The sequence below is a fragment of the Trichosurus vulpecula genome, chromosome 5 (assembly GCF_011100635.1).
Source record: "Trichosurus vulpecula isolate mTriVul1 chromosome 5, mTriVul1.pri, whole genome shotgun sequence".
Taxonomy (NCBI): Eukaryota; Metazoa; Chordata; class Mammalia; order Diprotodontia; family Phalangeridae; genus Trichosurus; species Trichosurus vulpecula.
The window spans coordinates 217729346-217745657 of NC_050577.1; the positions used below are offsets into that span (position 1 = coordinate 217729346).

General features: G+C 40.0%; 1 protein-coding gene across 1 annotated transcript in view; it reads right to left on the reverse strand.

The window, feature by feature from the left end:
- CFAP54 (cilia and flagella associated protein 54) overlaps positions 1 to 16312 on the reverse strand; it is a 303572-nt gene that overhangs the window by 109866 nt on the left and 177394 nt on the right. The window contains exons 47-51 of the mRNA XM_036760711.1: positions 14351 to 14533; positions 10512 to 10598; positions 7344 to 7466; positions 7150 to 7152; positions 1786 to 1842 (exon numbers count right to left, since the gene is read on the reverse strand). Of these exons, the coding sequence (XP_036616606.1) occupies positions 1786 to 1842; positions 7150 to 7152; positions 7344 to 7466; positions 10512 to 10598; positions 14351 to 14533 (453 nt within the window). The remainder of the gene's footprint in view (positions 1 to 1785; positions 1843 to 7149; positions 7153 to 7343; positions 7467 to 10511; positions 10599 to 14350; positions 14534 to 16312) is intronic.

Genomic DNA, 16312 nt, shown 5'->3' on the forward strand with positions numbered 1-16312 from the left:
TCTTGAGCAAATATTATGTGCCAAGTGCTATAGACACAAAAGAAAAACAACCAAAACAGAACAAAACTAAAACCAAAACAAGTCCCCACACTCAAGGAGTTCTAAGTCTAAAGGAGGAGATGAACAACTACACACAAAATACATACACACAAAAACAGAGAGAAGGCACTGACATTCGGGGAGTTGGAAAAGGATTCTTGAAGAAAGTGGGGTTTTAGATGAGACTTGAAGGAAGCCAGGAGACAGAGATGAGGAAGGAAAGAATCTCAGGCATGGGGAACAGCCAGTGAAAAATGCCCAGAGTCAAGGGATGGAGTACGTTTCCACAACTGGAAAAATGGGGATTGTAACTGACATTTGGCCCTAAATGGCCCTGTTGTATCTTGGCATTCATATATGGATTTAATGACCACCTCTAAGCTGATGATTCTCAAATCCACTTTTCCTGCCCCAGTCTCTCTGTTGACCTCAAATCTCGCATCCCCAACAGCCTTTCAGATATCTTGAACTGTATGTCCAGTAGACATTTTAAATGCAACATATCTAAAGCCCAATTCATTATCTTTCCCTGTAAATCCTCCCCAATCCCACAATCCTTATTACTGTTGAGGGGAACACCAACCTCCCAGTTACCCAGACTGGAAACCTAGGAGTCAACCTGGCCTCCTCACTCTTGTTCACCTCCCACCTACCCACCCCAACCCTACCCACCCCTATATTCAAGCTATTGTCAAGGCCTCTCGATTTGACCTTTGCAACAGCTCTGGAGTACACCCCCTTCTCTCCTCTGACAATGACACCCCCCTGGAGCAGACCCTCACCACCTCATACCTAAAATAACCTCCTGGTGGGTCTGCCTGCCTCAAGGCTATCCTTCACTCAGCCACTACAGTGATATTCCTAAAGCATAGGCATGACCACTTCTCTTCTCTACTCAATAAACTGCAATGGTTCCCTGTTGCCTCCAGGATGAAATACAAAATGCTATTTGTCATTCAAAGCCCTTCCTAACCTGCCCCTTCTTACCCTTCCGGTTTTCTTATCCCTCAAAATGTACTCTTTGATTCAATGACACTGGCCTCCTGGCTGGCCCATAAACAAGATATTCTATCTCTTGGCTCTGGACATTTTCTCTGGCAGTCCCCCATGCCTGGAATATCCTTCCTCCTCCACTCCAACTACTGACCTCCCTGGCTTCCTTCAAGTCCCAACTTACACCCCATCTTCTACAGGAAGTCTTCCCCAACCGCCTCTTAATTCCAGGGCCTTCCCTTTGGTAATTATCTCCTATTTATCCTCTACATTGCCTGTTTGTACACATTTGCTTATTGTCTCCTCCATTAGACTGTAAGATCTTTGAGGGCAGGCACTGTCTTTTGCTTCTTTTTGTACTCCAGCATTTACCACAGTGCCTGGTACTTAATACGCCCTTAATAAATGTTGACTGACTGACTTATACTCTCAGCATTCCTGTCCAACTGTCTCGGCATTCTGAGAGAAAGCACAGGTAAGTATGAAAAGGCAGCAAACTTTTAACTCAACAAATGCTTTTCCTCAGACCCAATACTGGCCAATAATAATGATGATATGTGATATCATATCACTTGTCTTCTCAAGGGGTGGAGAAGGAGCAAGATAGAGGGAGAGAATTTGGAACTCAACATATTAAACAATGAATGTTAAAATATTTTTAATTTAACAGAAATATTTAATGAAACAAATAAAAATATTTTTGAAAATATAATATAAAATTTAAAATGATATGCAAAAAGGTATTTTACTTACCTGTATATTTTCTTTGCACATATAAGATTTTCCTCCTTCAAATGGCTGTGTGATTGGCTAGCAAACACAAAATTAGAATTAGTGTGAGGACTTTTTTAAGGTTGGCAGAGTGAATTTAATTGAGTGTTGCTATAGCAATGTGTTCTATAGTATCTTTTAAAGACTGTCCCAGTTCTCCCAGGTGTCTCTAGCAAACTCTGTACCATCGGTGGCATAAAAGTGTGATGAGTAAGAAGAATTCATTCCTCCTAGGAAGGTGAACATATGCTTTCCTTCTTATGGCACAAGTTAACCTAAGGAGAAGACTTCTGCAATACTGACCAAGAGTGGGGAAAGCACAAGGGAAAGAAGTCCCTGAGTTCCCGTTCCGTCTCCGATGATAGCTGCTTGTGTGTTCTTGGGCAAGTCTAAGTCATTGCGGCCCTAAAGTCCAAGTCATTGGGGCCAACAAATTTTCAAAATGGTAAGATACTGACTCAGAGTGTTAGTCCAACCTCTACTACCTCCATTTTACATATGAGGAAACTGAGGCCCAAAATGGTTCAATGGCTTGTCCAAGATCATGCAGCTAACTATTAATCAAATCAAACCTGTTTTTTCTGACTCCCAGTTCACAGAGCTACAAAGTCTTGGAGATAGACAGGAGCTCAGAAATCATTCCAGCTAAACCCATCCCTGCACAAGAATCCCTTCTATGATACACCTGACGGAAGGTCACCAGCCTTTATTTAAAGACCTCCAGGGAAGGCTGGTCCACTCTCTCTTGAGTTAGCCCCTTCCACATCTAATTATGAGCAGGCTCTTCCTGACATCAGTCCTCAATATGTCTATTTGTAATTTTTACCTCTGTTCCTGGTGGTGCCCAAGCAACATACACTGACCCCTTCTTCTGCATGACCCCTTATGTCTTCTCTTCTCCAGACCTATCTCTAGTTCTTTCTAATGATCCTTGAGGGAAGCGGTTTTCAAACTTTTTGGCTTCAGGACCCCCTTAAACTCTTAAAAGTTATTGAGAACCATACCCCTCCCCCTCCAAAGGACTTTAATTTATGTGGGCTTTATCTATTGATATTAACTATGCTAGAAATTTAAATATCTTAGACTTATTCTGAAGATAGTTTCAACCTTGCAGACCCCCTGGAAGGGTCTTGGGCACCCTAAGGGGTCTGTTGACCATGCTTTGAGAGCCACTGTTCTAGATCATTCACCATCTGAGCTGCCCTTCTCTGGATGCGCTCCAGCTTATCAATGGCTTTCCTAAAATGTCACGGAACACAAGCTTCCATATAAAGTCTCATTAGGGTAGAGGGATCCCTGGGCCTGGATACCACGTCTGTCTTAGTCCATCTTAAAAACCACGTTAGCCTTCCTGGCTGCCATATCTTACTCTTTCTACTAGCCTATGCTTCATTCTTTACTATGCCTCAGTTTACTAAAAAGCAAAACAAGGATAATACTGGTTGGCCAATCCAATTCACAGGGTTGTTGTGAGATTAGATGAGAATATCTGTATGACACATTGTCACCATAAGCCTTACATAAATATAAGTTGCTGTTACTGCTATTGCTGTCACTGTTGATGCCTCGAAGGAGGAGGAAGACAAGGAGGAAGAGCACAGAACTCTTGAGAATCCAGGCAGAATGATCACAAGAACACAGGATTGGAAACAATAGAACAAAAGATAAAGTGATTCAACAGGGAAATTTACTTCAAAGTGTCCTTTGAAGAAAAAGGACAGGGAAGCAGTGAGGTTGGGGCAGTTAGGATCCTGGCACAAGGAAGAGAGCCCAGGAGACTAGTTAACTTTGAGAACCACTAGAAGGAGGATTTACAGGGAAGAGGTTTTGTGCCCAGTCTATTAGGCTTGAAGTAGGCAACTTTCTACAAAGTGAGAGACCAGAGCCTGGAGAAAGGAAGAGAGAGAGGCTAGGGATAGAAGGATTTCATGATCATTTATTCAGATATTTTAAGTTAATCTAGTTGGTTAAAAAAACAACAAGTGGGGTCATCAAGAGTTGAACACGACTGAAAAACAACTAAAACAAAAATTAAAATATGGTACTAAAAATGCTCATGTTAATGGGTTTGATCCCCACATGGGCCGGTTAGCTTGATTTCATGTCATATTCAAAAACTGGTCCTCAGATACCAATCGCCCATTACAGGAAGATCACAAAAGAGATAAGTGGGGGGAGACTGAATGAATCAGTAAAAATAACAAAAATAAAGTAAAAATAAAAGCCCTGAAGGCTGCTAAATGGCCCACGGGAAAGAGCTCTAAACTTGCAGTCAGGAAAACCTGAGCTGAAATGATGCCTCAGACATCAGACCCTATGACCTTTAACATTTAACCTCTGGCTACTTCAGTTTCATCTTTCTAAAAGTAGAGATAATAACAGCATCTACCTCCCAGGATTGTTGTGAGGATCAAAGGATATAATATTTATAAAGCATTTTGCAAACCTTAAAAATACTACTTATTACAATTTTGATGGTGGGCCAATAAATCATCTTCAAATACAAAATAGAGCTTTTGGTCTTTGAGAATGGTGAGCTCAGTGAAAGATGAGATATAAAGTGAGGAGACCGAAGACCAGATGAATATTAGGGGATGTCTTTTGTCATGGAGGAAGGGAGGAAGCAAGTGGAGGAGGCTCCAAAGCAGCAGCTGAAGCAACAAGAGGAAAACCAAGACTTTATGGCATCAAGGATGTCCCAGTGAGCCATGGCACAAAGATCAGATGCTGGAGGCTAAGCAAAGACAGAGGAGAAAACTTTAGATTCAACCATTGGGGAGTGGATAGGTGATTCTTTCTGGGAGAATGGCTTCAGTACAGTGATAATACTAGGATCAAATAAGGTTTGGAGGATAAACCAAATAATATAATATATAAAAAGGCTCTGTAAATAATAACAATAATCATAATAACTAATATTCATTTAGAGTTTTGAGGTTTAAAACCTCACCCCTATGAGATGCATATTGCAAGTTCTATGAGTCCCATTTTACAGATGAGGAAACTGAGTCTCAGAGAAGTGAAGGGATTTGGCCAGGTCACACAGCTACTGAGTGGTAGTGCCTGGATGGGAGCCCAGACCTTCAGACTTCAGTTTCCAGAGCTTTTTCCACCACAACTCAAGTGATACCTAACCATTTCCATGGACCTACAAATGTGCATTGGTCCCACCCACATTTTCATTTCTTACTGTGATTCCCACCCCACCCCCAGCTCATCATTCTAGCAGACTACGCTCTTTCTGCTATCTCCCAGAGTACCAAGTGATGAAATAAAATACAAATTTACTTATGGCAAAAGCAGACAGAAGTCTAGATTATTGCAAAAACCAAAGCAAAAGAAAATGCAAAGAGGCAGGATACATTAATTTTCTTTGAGTTCCACTTTGATTTAATTTAGACCTAGGTACAAAGACCATTCTTCATTTCTGGGGCTGCTTTAAGCACTCAATTCAATTCCCAAGAACAGAATAAGGAAAGCTAGGAAAAATTATCTCCAAATGGACATAAAATTTGAAATAAATTGGAAAAAGTGGGAGGAAATGTTTTCCTTAGAGAAAATGAAGAAATTAGGGATGAGAAGGGAACACACAGTTCTTACTCTTTAGTGGTATTGGTCAAAACAGTCAAACCAAGAAATTAGGAGAGATGAACTTTTGATTAAGGTCACTCTCTTTAAAGAGGATTCCTAACATTACCCCAAACCTAGGTACATATTCATAATGAAACATCTCATCATTGTTATAATAGATATAATTGCAAAATAACAAGGCCACTAGGAATTTGATTTAGTTTTATTTTAAACATTTCTTCTAAATTGTGGTAACAAGAATGGTACTGTGCTACCATGAATATGCTGACTACAGAGAAGCATGGGAAGACTTATATGAACTGATGGAAAGTGAAGTAAGAAGAACCAGAGAAACAATATACACAGTGACTATACACGTTGTAAATGGAAAGAATGACAACAACAAAACAATCAAAACTGAATGTTGTGAAATTAGAATGGCTAAGCTTAGTCCCAAAGAAGAGATATGAGAATGGACCACCTTTGCCTCTTAGAGGAGGTCAGAAACTATGAATGTGGAACACCGCACATAGTATTGGACTTTTTTTTTGCTATATCCATTCATTTTGGGGGGGGGGTTGATTTTGCTAAATGATTTTGTCCCTCTTTTTTTACTGTATGTTATAAAGGATGACATTCTCGAAGGGAAAGGGAAGTGGGATTCACTGGGAAGTGACGATGATAAAAAATCAATAACTATCAATGCATATTTATTCAAAGAAAAATCACATCTCTTTTGTTTACACTCTCTACGCTTCCCCACCAGCCACTTCCCGACAGCAGGCCTGGGGCCCTATCCATTGTGCTCCCTCACTGGCCCTATCCTAAATATGTGAAGGATACTTAGAACTATAAAGATGAGTCACTGCTGAGAGGCAGAATGGTGTAGTGGGCAGAGTTATCCTAAGAATGAGAAAGACTCAGCGTGAAGTCCCACATCTGACTATGTGACCTTGACCAAGTCAAGTGACTCTGAGCACTTTCCTCAAACTAAGTTGCAGAGAAGATGCCAACCTGCATTAGTGGGAGTTCCCTATATCAGTGAGCTCATAGGTCTAGTCCAAGACCTCACATTTAAAGTACCTACAGATGGGATCTTAGCACCCCTTAGCCACATGCTATCAGCACTTTGCAAGGGAAAAGGGGATGAAGAGGACTGATGAGGGCTACTTTTCTTGGGTTCACAGGTTTCAATGGCTAAATAATTCATAACCTAGGGGCCAACCCAGCGGTGATGAGCCCATCTGAGGTCATCTAGGTCCGTCCTCAGACCAGTTGATTGACATCATCTATCACCAAGGCTATCTTGGAAGCCTTTCCAACCAGGTGGGTCCCATCAGAATTTGTGTTCTGTTGGTGCCACCATAAAGAACCCATGTTACATACCATATTCCAACAAGGCACTGTAGCAGCAGGACCTTGTAGAATAACTTATAATTATGTAAACAATCAGAATAAGCACACAAGCTTGGCCCAGGCAGTGTGCATGAGGTTATAAGAAGCCATGGCTAATTTTCTTCAAATGAGTCAAACTGATGAAAACTGGATTACTCTTGACTTTAAGAGTTCCACATGTGGCTCTTAAACATTGCTTTCCCCACCCTGTTTTTCTAATTCTTTTTTTTTGCAGTAGTCAGTCACCAGAGGCTACAGATGCCTTGATGAAGTCAATTACATACCCTATTTCCAGTGTCTGGGCTGCCATTACATAGGAGCCTGCTATAACTCTGAGAATCTACAAGGCCTCTGTGGGTCAAATCATACCACCCAAACAACTGTCTGTCTTGGGCAGGATGATCGAACGGCCAGTATAAGTGGGCTGTTAGTGTTATTCCCCTAATCCCCATCTTGTAAAGGGTCTACTCACCCTTCAGAGTAAAAAAGACAGCTTGATAATGACTTTCCTTACATTTTAGAAGAAAAGCCTTTAAAGGTAAAAAGATGGCTTTGACTTAGCCTTGAAGACTTACCTTGGGTTTTGAAAAAAGTTTGGAGCCTGAAGAGGTGGCATTGGGGGTGCCTTTTCCAGGACAAAGATTGGCTATTTCATTATAAGCTTCAGAAAGGAATCCTAAGTCAATGAGGATTTCTATCTTTAAACAAAAGAAAAGAAAAAATGAGGCTTTGGATCTGATCACATTAAGCTGCAGTGTGAGAAATGGGGTCAAATCCCTCTAAACTCAGGATTATCCTGATTAACACTGATAATCACAGAAAAAAATAAAAGAAGGTATGTGTTGTGTCTGTAGAGGGAGAAAAGGAAGGGGAGAAGAAGAAAGTGAGAGACAGAGAGGCAAACCAGTGGATCAGTAGACTCAACAGCCAACCAAAGTTTGGTGTCCTGGTAAAGTAGCAAGAGTTGGAATCAAAAGGTCAGGGTTCAAATTCTAATTCTGCCTCTTGCTAACAATGCAAAATATGACAACCCACTTATGATCTCCAGGTTTCAGTTTCTGTATCTGACAAAAAAGGAAAATAATATCAGCCCTCTGTACCCCATGGATTCCTGGGAGGATTATGTGATACATATGCAGGAGTGCTCTGAAAATCATGCCTAGGAAGTCATACCATCATTACTGTCAATACCTATGTGTCATACAGAAAGGCTTACCTCCTGTAATATCAGTGGGGTACCTCTTGGGCTACCATGCATTATGATTTATCCTCTGCATTTGTCCTCTTACTTTTCAACACTTGAAGCCACATCAAAGCCACATCTGACACTTCTTTGTAACTCAAAAACCCAAGCAAGAGGTATCGCACAGAGTACTCACATAATAAATGACTAAGGGGGAGGAGAACATTGGCCCAGAAGAAGACTCATCTACTGATCAACTAGAGAAGACTTGGCTACTCTGATCAAGACAATGATTCAAGACAATTTCAAAGTAGCCATGATGAAAATGCTATCCATTTCCAGAGAGAGAACCAATGAACTCTGAGTGCAGACTGAAGCATATTGTTTTTACTTTCTTTGTGTTTCTTGGTTTGTTTGGTTTTTTTTTTGAATGCATGTTTTCTTTAGCAACATGGTGAATATGGAAATGACTTCGGCATGATTTAGCAAGTATAATCGATATCATAGTGCTTGCCATCTCATAGGGTAGAGGAAGGGCGGGAGAAAGAGAGAATTTGGAACTCAAAATTTTGAAAAATTGATGTTGAAAATTTTAATGTAGTTGGGAAATATTTAGTGAAATAGATAAAAAAATTTAAAGAATCATCTAAAAAATTTGTTTATTGTAAGAAGCCCATATAGAAATTCAAAGCCTACTGACACTACCAAGAAAACATATGATTTTGTATTATTTTAGTTGTAGTGTTTAAGTTTGTTTCTTATTTCTTCTTTTATTTTGTATTTAGTTTAAAATTTTTAAAAATTTAGAAATAAAAAAAATATATGTCTAGGACTAAACTATTCAAATAAGGTGGCTTGGTTCCATGCTTTATTTGAATTATATCAATACATAAAACATGACATTATTTAGCCTTTTTCAGCTGCCAGCATAGCATTGAGGATTGACAATGAATTTGAACTGGGAAAGTATTGATCTAAATCTCAAATACTTAATCTCCCTGTGACTCAGAGTAAGTCATGTAACTTTTTTAGTCTGTTTTGTCATTTGTTAAAATGTTAAAAATTAATATCTGTTACAGTAACAGCAGCCACTTAAAAGAGTTGTTGTGAGGATCAAACAAAATGATATATGAGGCATTTAAGTGGCATAATAGATCTGGAGTCAGGAAGATTCAAGTTCAGATCTGGCCTCAGACACTTCCTAGCCATGTGATCCCGGGCCAGTCACTTAACTCTCGCTTGCCTTTGTTTCCTCATCTGTAAAATGGAGACGATAATAGCACCCACCTCCCCAGGTTGTGGTGTGGATAAAATGGAATATTTGTAAAGGAGTCAGGAAGTCCAGAGATTTGCTTTTTCTAAACAAAATTAAGTCATTATTAAAGCTTCACTATCAATCTCAATGATACTTTAAAGTGCTTATAAATACTATTTTTATTATTAGCTATTATTATGTTGTTATTGTTGTCTAGTAGTTTTCAGTTCTCTCTGTGACCCCATTTGGGATTTTCTTGGCAGAGATACTGCAGTGGTTTGCCATTTCCTTCTCCAGCTCATTTTATAGATGAGGAAACTGAGGCAAATATACTGGGCAATAACTTGCCCAGGGTGACACAGCTAATAAATGTCAGATTTGAACTTGGGTCTTCTTGACTCCAGGATCAGCATACTATCTACTGAGCTACCCAGCTGCCCTGTTATTATGTAAGAGACTCATAAAACCTAAGGACCCACATATATGTGCCGAGTAATATTTTCCTATACTTTAGTTAAAATAACGTGAAATTTAACGTTAGTCCTCTTTAAATTACATTCCAAGGAGTGTTAAAATTTTTTAAACTTTAATTTAATTTTTTTTGTTACATCGTGAGTTCTAAGCTGTCTCCCTCTCTTCCTCCCCTTGCAAGCCTACCCTAAAGACGACCACTACTAGACATGACATGTGAATAAGTAAAACCATACTGGGCATACTTCTATTTATCAGTTCTTCCTCTGGAGCTGGATAGCATCTTTCTTCGTGGGTCCTTTGTAGTTGATTTGCTCAGAATAGCTTAGTCGTTCACAGTTATTCTTCCTAACGATATTGCTGTTACTGTAAACAATGTCCTTTTGGTTCTGCTCACTTCCTTCTTCACTGTTTCATGCAAGTCTTTCCATGTTTTTCTAAAATCTACCTGCTCCTCATTTCTTACAGCACAGTAGTATTTCATCAAAATCACATATCACAACTTGTTTAGCGATTCCCTAATTGATGGGCAGCCCCTCAATTTCACCATAAAGAGAGCTGCTATAAATATTTTAGAGCATATAGGTAGGTTCTTTTCCTTTTTCCCTGAAGACCTTGAAAAACAGACCTAATAGTGTTATAGCTGGGTCAAGAAGTATACACAGTTTTATAACTCCTTGGGCACAATTCCAGATTGCTCTCCAAAATGGTTGGGTCAGTTTGGAATGTTAAAATTAAATTGATTTATGACAATAACCTAAAAAGGGGAACAGATTTGTTATTGAAAAATAACATATAATCTACTTAATGTCTTAAAAGTCAATATGCCATTACCTTAAGGATCTTTGCATCTATGCATTTAGATGCATCTTGGCAAACTTCTGAGACAAAATAATGGTATAATGAAAGGAGCGGCAGAATCTACAGAAAAGGGGGAAAAATTGGTATTTCAGACATACATCTCACAAATATCTGAGAGAGAGTTTCCAATTTAAGAAAATATTAATATTGAAATGATGAATAGCAATCAACCTTCCCTCTTTAGTAACTGGGATGTCTGCTATTTCTGAAATAGGTTGAATTGGCTAGGCATACACTGGGTAACCTTATCAAGACCGGTAGGAAGGAATGCCAGGTCTTCCAAAGGGTTCACACTAAACAGCACAGGTTGTAACAACAATGCTGCTTGCAGCCACTGTGGAGGCACAAGGCCAATAACACCAGCACACAGGAGGGCTGCTAGCACAGGTTCTTTGGTCTGCTTTTCTAAGGAAAGCAACTTTAAGGGGTTTACAATCTCACCTCAATTAAACATACATATACCATTCATTTAGTTCAGGGGAAAAAGTCAGTACCTTCAAATTCAGAGAAAGTACAAACAGAAATTACAAGCAGAAATTATATAAACAGAGCAAATAACACAAATCTGCAGACAGGGCTTCTAACCGTCTGTTCATAGCAATACACACATAGTTACCAGAGAGAGAGAAGCACTAACATCTGGGTTTTCAAAGTTGGGGCGGGGGTGGGGGCACGGCTCCTTAATGGCTATTCAGAGTCTTGGTCTAGCCAAGTCACAGGAACACTCTTCCAATGAGTGAACCCCCAAGCAAAACCTCTCCTCCTGCAGTTCTGAGAGTTCTAGCTTAATGACTACCCTCAGAGTATATATACCCTTTTTCAGGGCCCGAGGGTTTCACACCTCTGGAACTAATTAGCAAAAGGGTGTTGGCCTTCCCACAAACAAAGGCAAGACTCAATCAAAGGCACTTGATTGCCCTAGTGCTGAGAAGCACTCCAAAAGAGAAAAACAGTAAAAAGTCCTACTTTGCAACCTTAAGGGCAACCTTACACAGGTTTCCTCTTAGATAGCTAAAAGACAACCTAACTCAGGACCCCAAGGCTCCAAGGAAGTAAAAAGAGGAAGTGCAGAGGTTTGCTTTTTCTAAACAAAATTAAATCATTATTTAAGCTTCACCATCTACTTCAATGTCACAGCTGATTTAAAAGGGCTCAGGAAATGAAATAATTTAAAACAATAATCCATATTGTTATAGATCTTGGAGTATCAAGTTCAGAATCTGAACAACAAGGAGTTTAGCCTAAATGACCTCTAAGGTCCTGACCTTCGAGCTCTGAGGAACACAGGAAAGAAATGTGAGGCTGGTCATGCAGAAATAAACGTTGAGGTGGCAGCATCTTACTCCCTTTGATTTTGCCTCAAAACCACAACTCCAAGGGAGGGCATGATGTCTGCCTGTCAGCCTCCTTTTTGGCCCTGGTTTCACAGCCTGTATTTTACCCAAAGTAAAGAAATGTGAGTATTAAATGGAAGCAGAGATCTCTGATCTTTCCATGTCTGTTAGTTCTGAGGCTGCTGACCTAGTATGAGAGTCATCTAGCTTTCTTTGTTTCTTCTTCCTCAGGACATGTTTTTTAAAAAAATAAAATTGTCATGGGGGCGGCTAGGTGGCACAGTGGATAGAGCACTGGCCATGAAGTCAGGTGGACCTGAGTTGAAATCCAGCCTCAGAGACTTCATGACCTTGGGCAAGTCACTTAACCCCAATTGCCTCATCACCACCCAAAAAACCAAAACAAACAAATAAACAAACAAAAATTGTCATAGCAAGGCAGTATGGAACAGTAGAAAGAAACCTGGATTTGGAGAGAATGGGTCTGGGTTCAAATTCAGGCTCTGTTACTTATTACCTGTGTTACCCTGAGCAAGATCCATAAAGTCTCTGGGTCTCATTGCCCTCATTTATAAACTGAGGAGGCTGGAGTAGGGGCTCTCTGGAGTCCCTTTCCCTTTAAATCTATGACCCCATGATGTGGCTTCATGGATCTCTGGCCATAGCTGCCTCTCTGAAGCTTTCAATGGTTGTTTTTTTGCTTTTTGTTTTAAAAAAACTAAAAACTCCCTCTAGATGATCAGGAACTTATTTGGAGCTAAGGTAATACAAGTTTTGAAATAATTGTGGACAATGGCACCACTTCTCCATGGTAACCATCAGGAAGAAATAAAAATGTCCTTTTTTTCTCTCCACGATCCATTTTGAGGCGGCCCTCTCAATTTCTCATGCATCTGAGAAAAGCGTCAGCTTTGCTCTTGAAATGAGCAAAAATGTCTCCAAAATGAAAATGCACTGATAACCAAAAGGAGTCCAGTTTAAAAAAAATGCAACCAAAGAATGGCCACATCCAGAGAGAAGAAAAGAAATCTAGACAGCTAAAAAAGTACATCCTGAAACAGTGGAGCAAAGAAAATTATCACTGTTATTAAAGATAATGATGATGATGGTGATGATGGAGATTACTTTCTGCTTCTTAAGAGCTCCCAATGGAGCAAACAGGAAAAGTCCTGGTACTTTTTTCTGTTTTGATGTCAGGAATGACTTAGTCATTCAATGTGTCTTTATCTAACTACTCACCATGTTTTTACTGTTGTTATATCACTGGGACGCAGGGCTCAAAAAGGGGTCTGAGTCAGAAGCCACCAGGGAGCCACTGTAGAATCAGCAATAATAACTAGCATTTAAATGGGGCCTTAAGGGTTCCAAAAATTTTTACATATAGGATCTCATTTGGTCTTCACGACAACCCTGGGAGGTAGGGTCTCTTATTGTGCCCACTTTTACAGATGAGGAAACTGAGGCAGACTGGAGTGAAGTGATTTGCCCAGGATCAGACAGGGATCTGAACCCAGCAGAAGAATAAGGGGTATAGTCTACAGGGGAGTAGTCAAAGGTGAAGATCCAGGAGAAAGTGGGCATGAAAGCCAGAGTAACAAAAAGAAAGAAGAAAGAAGAAAAATGAGGAAAGATGAAACAGGGAAAAGGAAGAAGATTAGCAAAGATTACTAGGGTACAGTAAAGGAGGAAATTGTACCAACACAAACACAAACAATTCTGATAGCAACCAAAAAGTGGGGAGGAACTTTCTGAAGAGTCCCTTTGTGCTTACTCTGCGGGAAGGAATAAGGAAGCCCCTCTGTGTTGCCGACTCTCAGGTGGGGTCTTGAGATGTGTAATGTACCTCAAGAACACCAAAAGATTTGGATGAAGCTTTAGTCTGTCTTTCCCAGCTCCTTCCCCCCACCCCTCCCACACACAACCCCAGATGAGTGGTGACTCTGCTGTAGGCCTCTCCGGAACACAAATAAATGTTCTCATTATGTTTCACAGTCAGCAATCCCTAGCCCACTTGGGTGCTTGTTAGGTGGTGGAATAGCCAAGTGAAGCAAATGATGAAACTACGGTGCTCAGCTCCCCAGCCAAGTACTCGTAAGGATGGATGGGCCATTGATGTAAAAGGAATAAAAGGGGGGGGCCTCTGCACATGGGCTTTGTGTGCACTAATCTCCATGCCTGAGCTCTGTGATATTGCCTTAATCACAGAAGGACTAACATTGGGACGTCAGGGAAAACCAGATAGAAGCAGGCTGGCAAAGACTTATTTTTGTATTCAGTAAGAATATAACTTGTGCAAGAATATTAATACCTTCAAATATAAACTAACTTAAAAAGGCACATGAGGATCTCCATTTCATAATCCTCAAAGGCCATGCCCAAACGGATTCCAGTAAGGTCATATGAGAGACACATAAATGAGTAAGAAATGGCAAAATTGCTGTAACATGTTATTGTTTTAAAATTTTATACTTGACTTACGATGAGATTGTGGCTAACGGAATGGAGCTCATAACAGAGGTAAATTAGGCTGCTGAGGACAATGGTCACATCTGCCCTGTGTCGATCAGAGAAGAGATCCAGGCCTGGTGTGAGCTGGCCAATTTCATACTGGGCATACTCATGGTCATGTTTGGGATGTACTAGAGAGGTTCTGAGGAGAGCCTGGAAAGAAAAAAAGAAAAGAGAAACTTCAACAACTATCAAAGTACATCAGTAAATCCAGAGCAAATATGTATATATATATATATTTATAACATGGATAGAGATGATTTTCTGATTAGAGCACCCCATGTTTCCATGTTTCTGCACCCTCACTATGGGCCATGTAGTTCCGAGATTCTAAGGCATCACTAATGGCAGAAAATGCCATCACTTATCTGGGCAAAAAGCCATGTATGTTACCAAAAAAAACCATTCTGACCAACACTTCCTGCCTCATCAGGCAGAAAGAAGAAAGCCATTGCTGTGAAAGTCCTCTGACAGAGACTTCACATGTTTAGGGGACTCCCCAATGTTTTAAAAAAAAGTTTTAAAAGTTTGTTTTTAAAAAGTCAGGGTTAGTATGGTGGACAGATTGTTTGGCCTTAAAGTCAAGAAGACCCAAGTTCAGATCTAGCCTCAGGCCCTTACCAGCCTTATGACTCGGGGCAAGTTGCTTCATTATCTCTCAGCTTCAGTTCCTTCATCTGTACAATGGGGGTAATAGCACCCCCTTCACAAGGTTGTTTCGAGAATCAACTTAGGTAACTATGTAAGCCTTTAGAGTACTACTTTGTGAGCCTTAGGGTGTTGTATGAATTTTAGTTGTTAGTAACTATTAATAGTATTATTATGAAAGTATAGGTCTCATAAATATATGTTGATTTTTGTATGTGTATGTGCATACACATATATGAGTGTGTGTATGTGTGTATATGTGTGTGTGCATGGGCAACTAGATGGCACAATGGGTAGAGTGCTGGGGCTTGGAGTCAGGAAGTCTCATCTTTCTGAGTTCAAATCTATCCTCAAATCTAGCTGTGTGACCCTGGGCAAGTAACTTAACCTTTTTTGCCTTAGTAAGTTCTTCATCTGTAAAATGAGCTAGGGAAGGAAATGGCAAACCGTTCCAACATCTTTGCCAAGAAAACCCCAAATGGGGTCATGAAGGGTCAGACACAACTAAAAACAATGGAACAACAACGTGTATAATATATGTGTGTGGTATGTGTACATATATGTATGTATGTTCTTCCTACTGTGAATGCATCGTACAATTCTTTTAACAGGTGCTTCCGAAGAGAAGTCTAAGTATATTTCAATGACCAATCAGAAGACTACAAGCTTGTGTAACAAGGGGCTACTTCAAGATTTTACTTCATTAATATATTTTTAAAATCCTAAATAGATTTGATATAGTTTGAGAGATTCAGGGACCCCTCAAGGACAGGAGAGTGGGACAGAGTCATCTGGAATGAATTCACAGACTCAAGCATTCTTTAAGTCAAGGCAGGAAAGTTTTATTGTTACGCTTCTCAGAGGATAAAAGTTCTGAAGGAAACTTCAACCTTAGAGGGGTACAGTTAAAGTTTATATAAGATAAACTACAGTAAAACATGTGCCAAGTATGCTAACTAGGCAATGTGGAGTGGGATTAGGGAGTGGTTAAGGAGTGGTCAGTTTTTAAAGGAATGTGCACTTTTTCTATCTACTGAGTAGGTGTTTTACCCAGAGTTCACCAGGAAAAGCCCAAAGCCACAGGGAGGTGTGGTTTTTAGGTCTGGCACATCACTAAGTTAACTAGTTTTTGTTAGATTTCCCAGTCTGCCATCCATCAATGTCTTGTTTGACAAGACATCAAGATAGATGTAGGGAATATACATATGTTTCAAGTTTAGGATACACACAATGAGGAGTCCAGGATGCACATAATGAGGTAGGGAGTTGGTATAGATAGTCCGG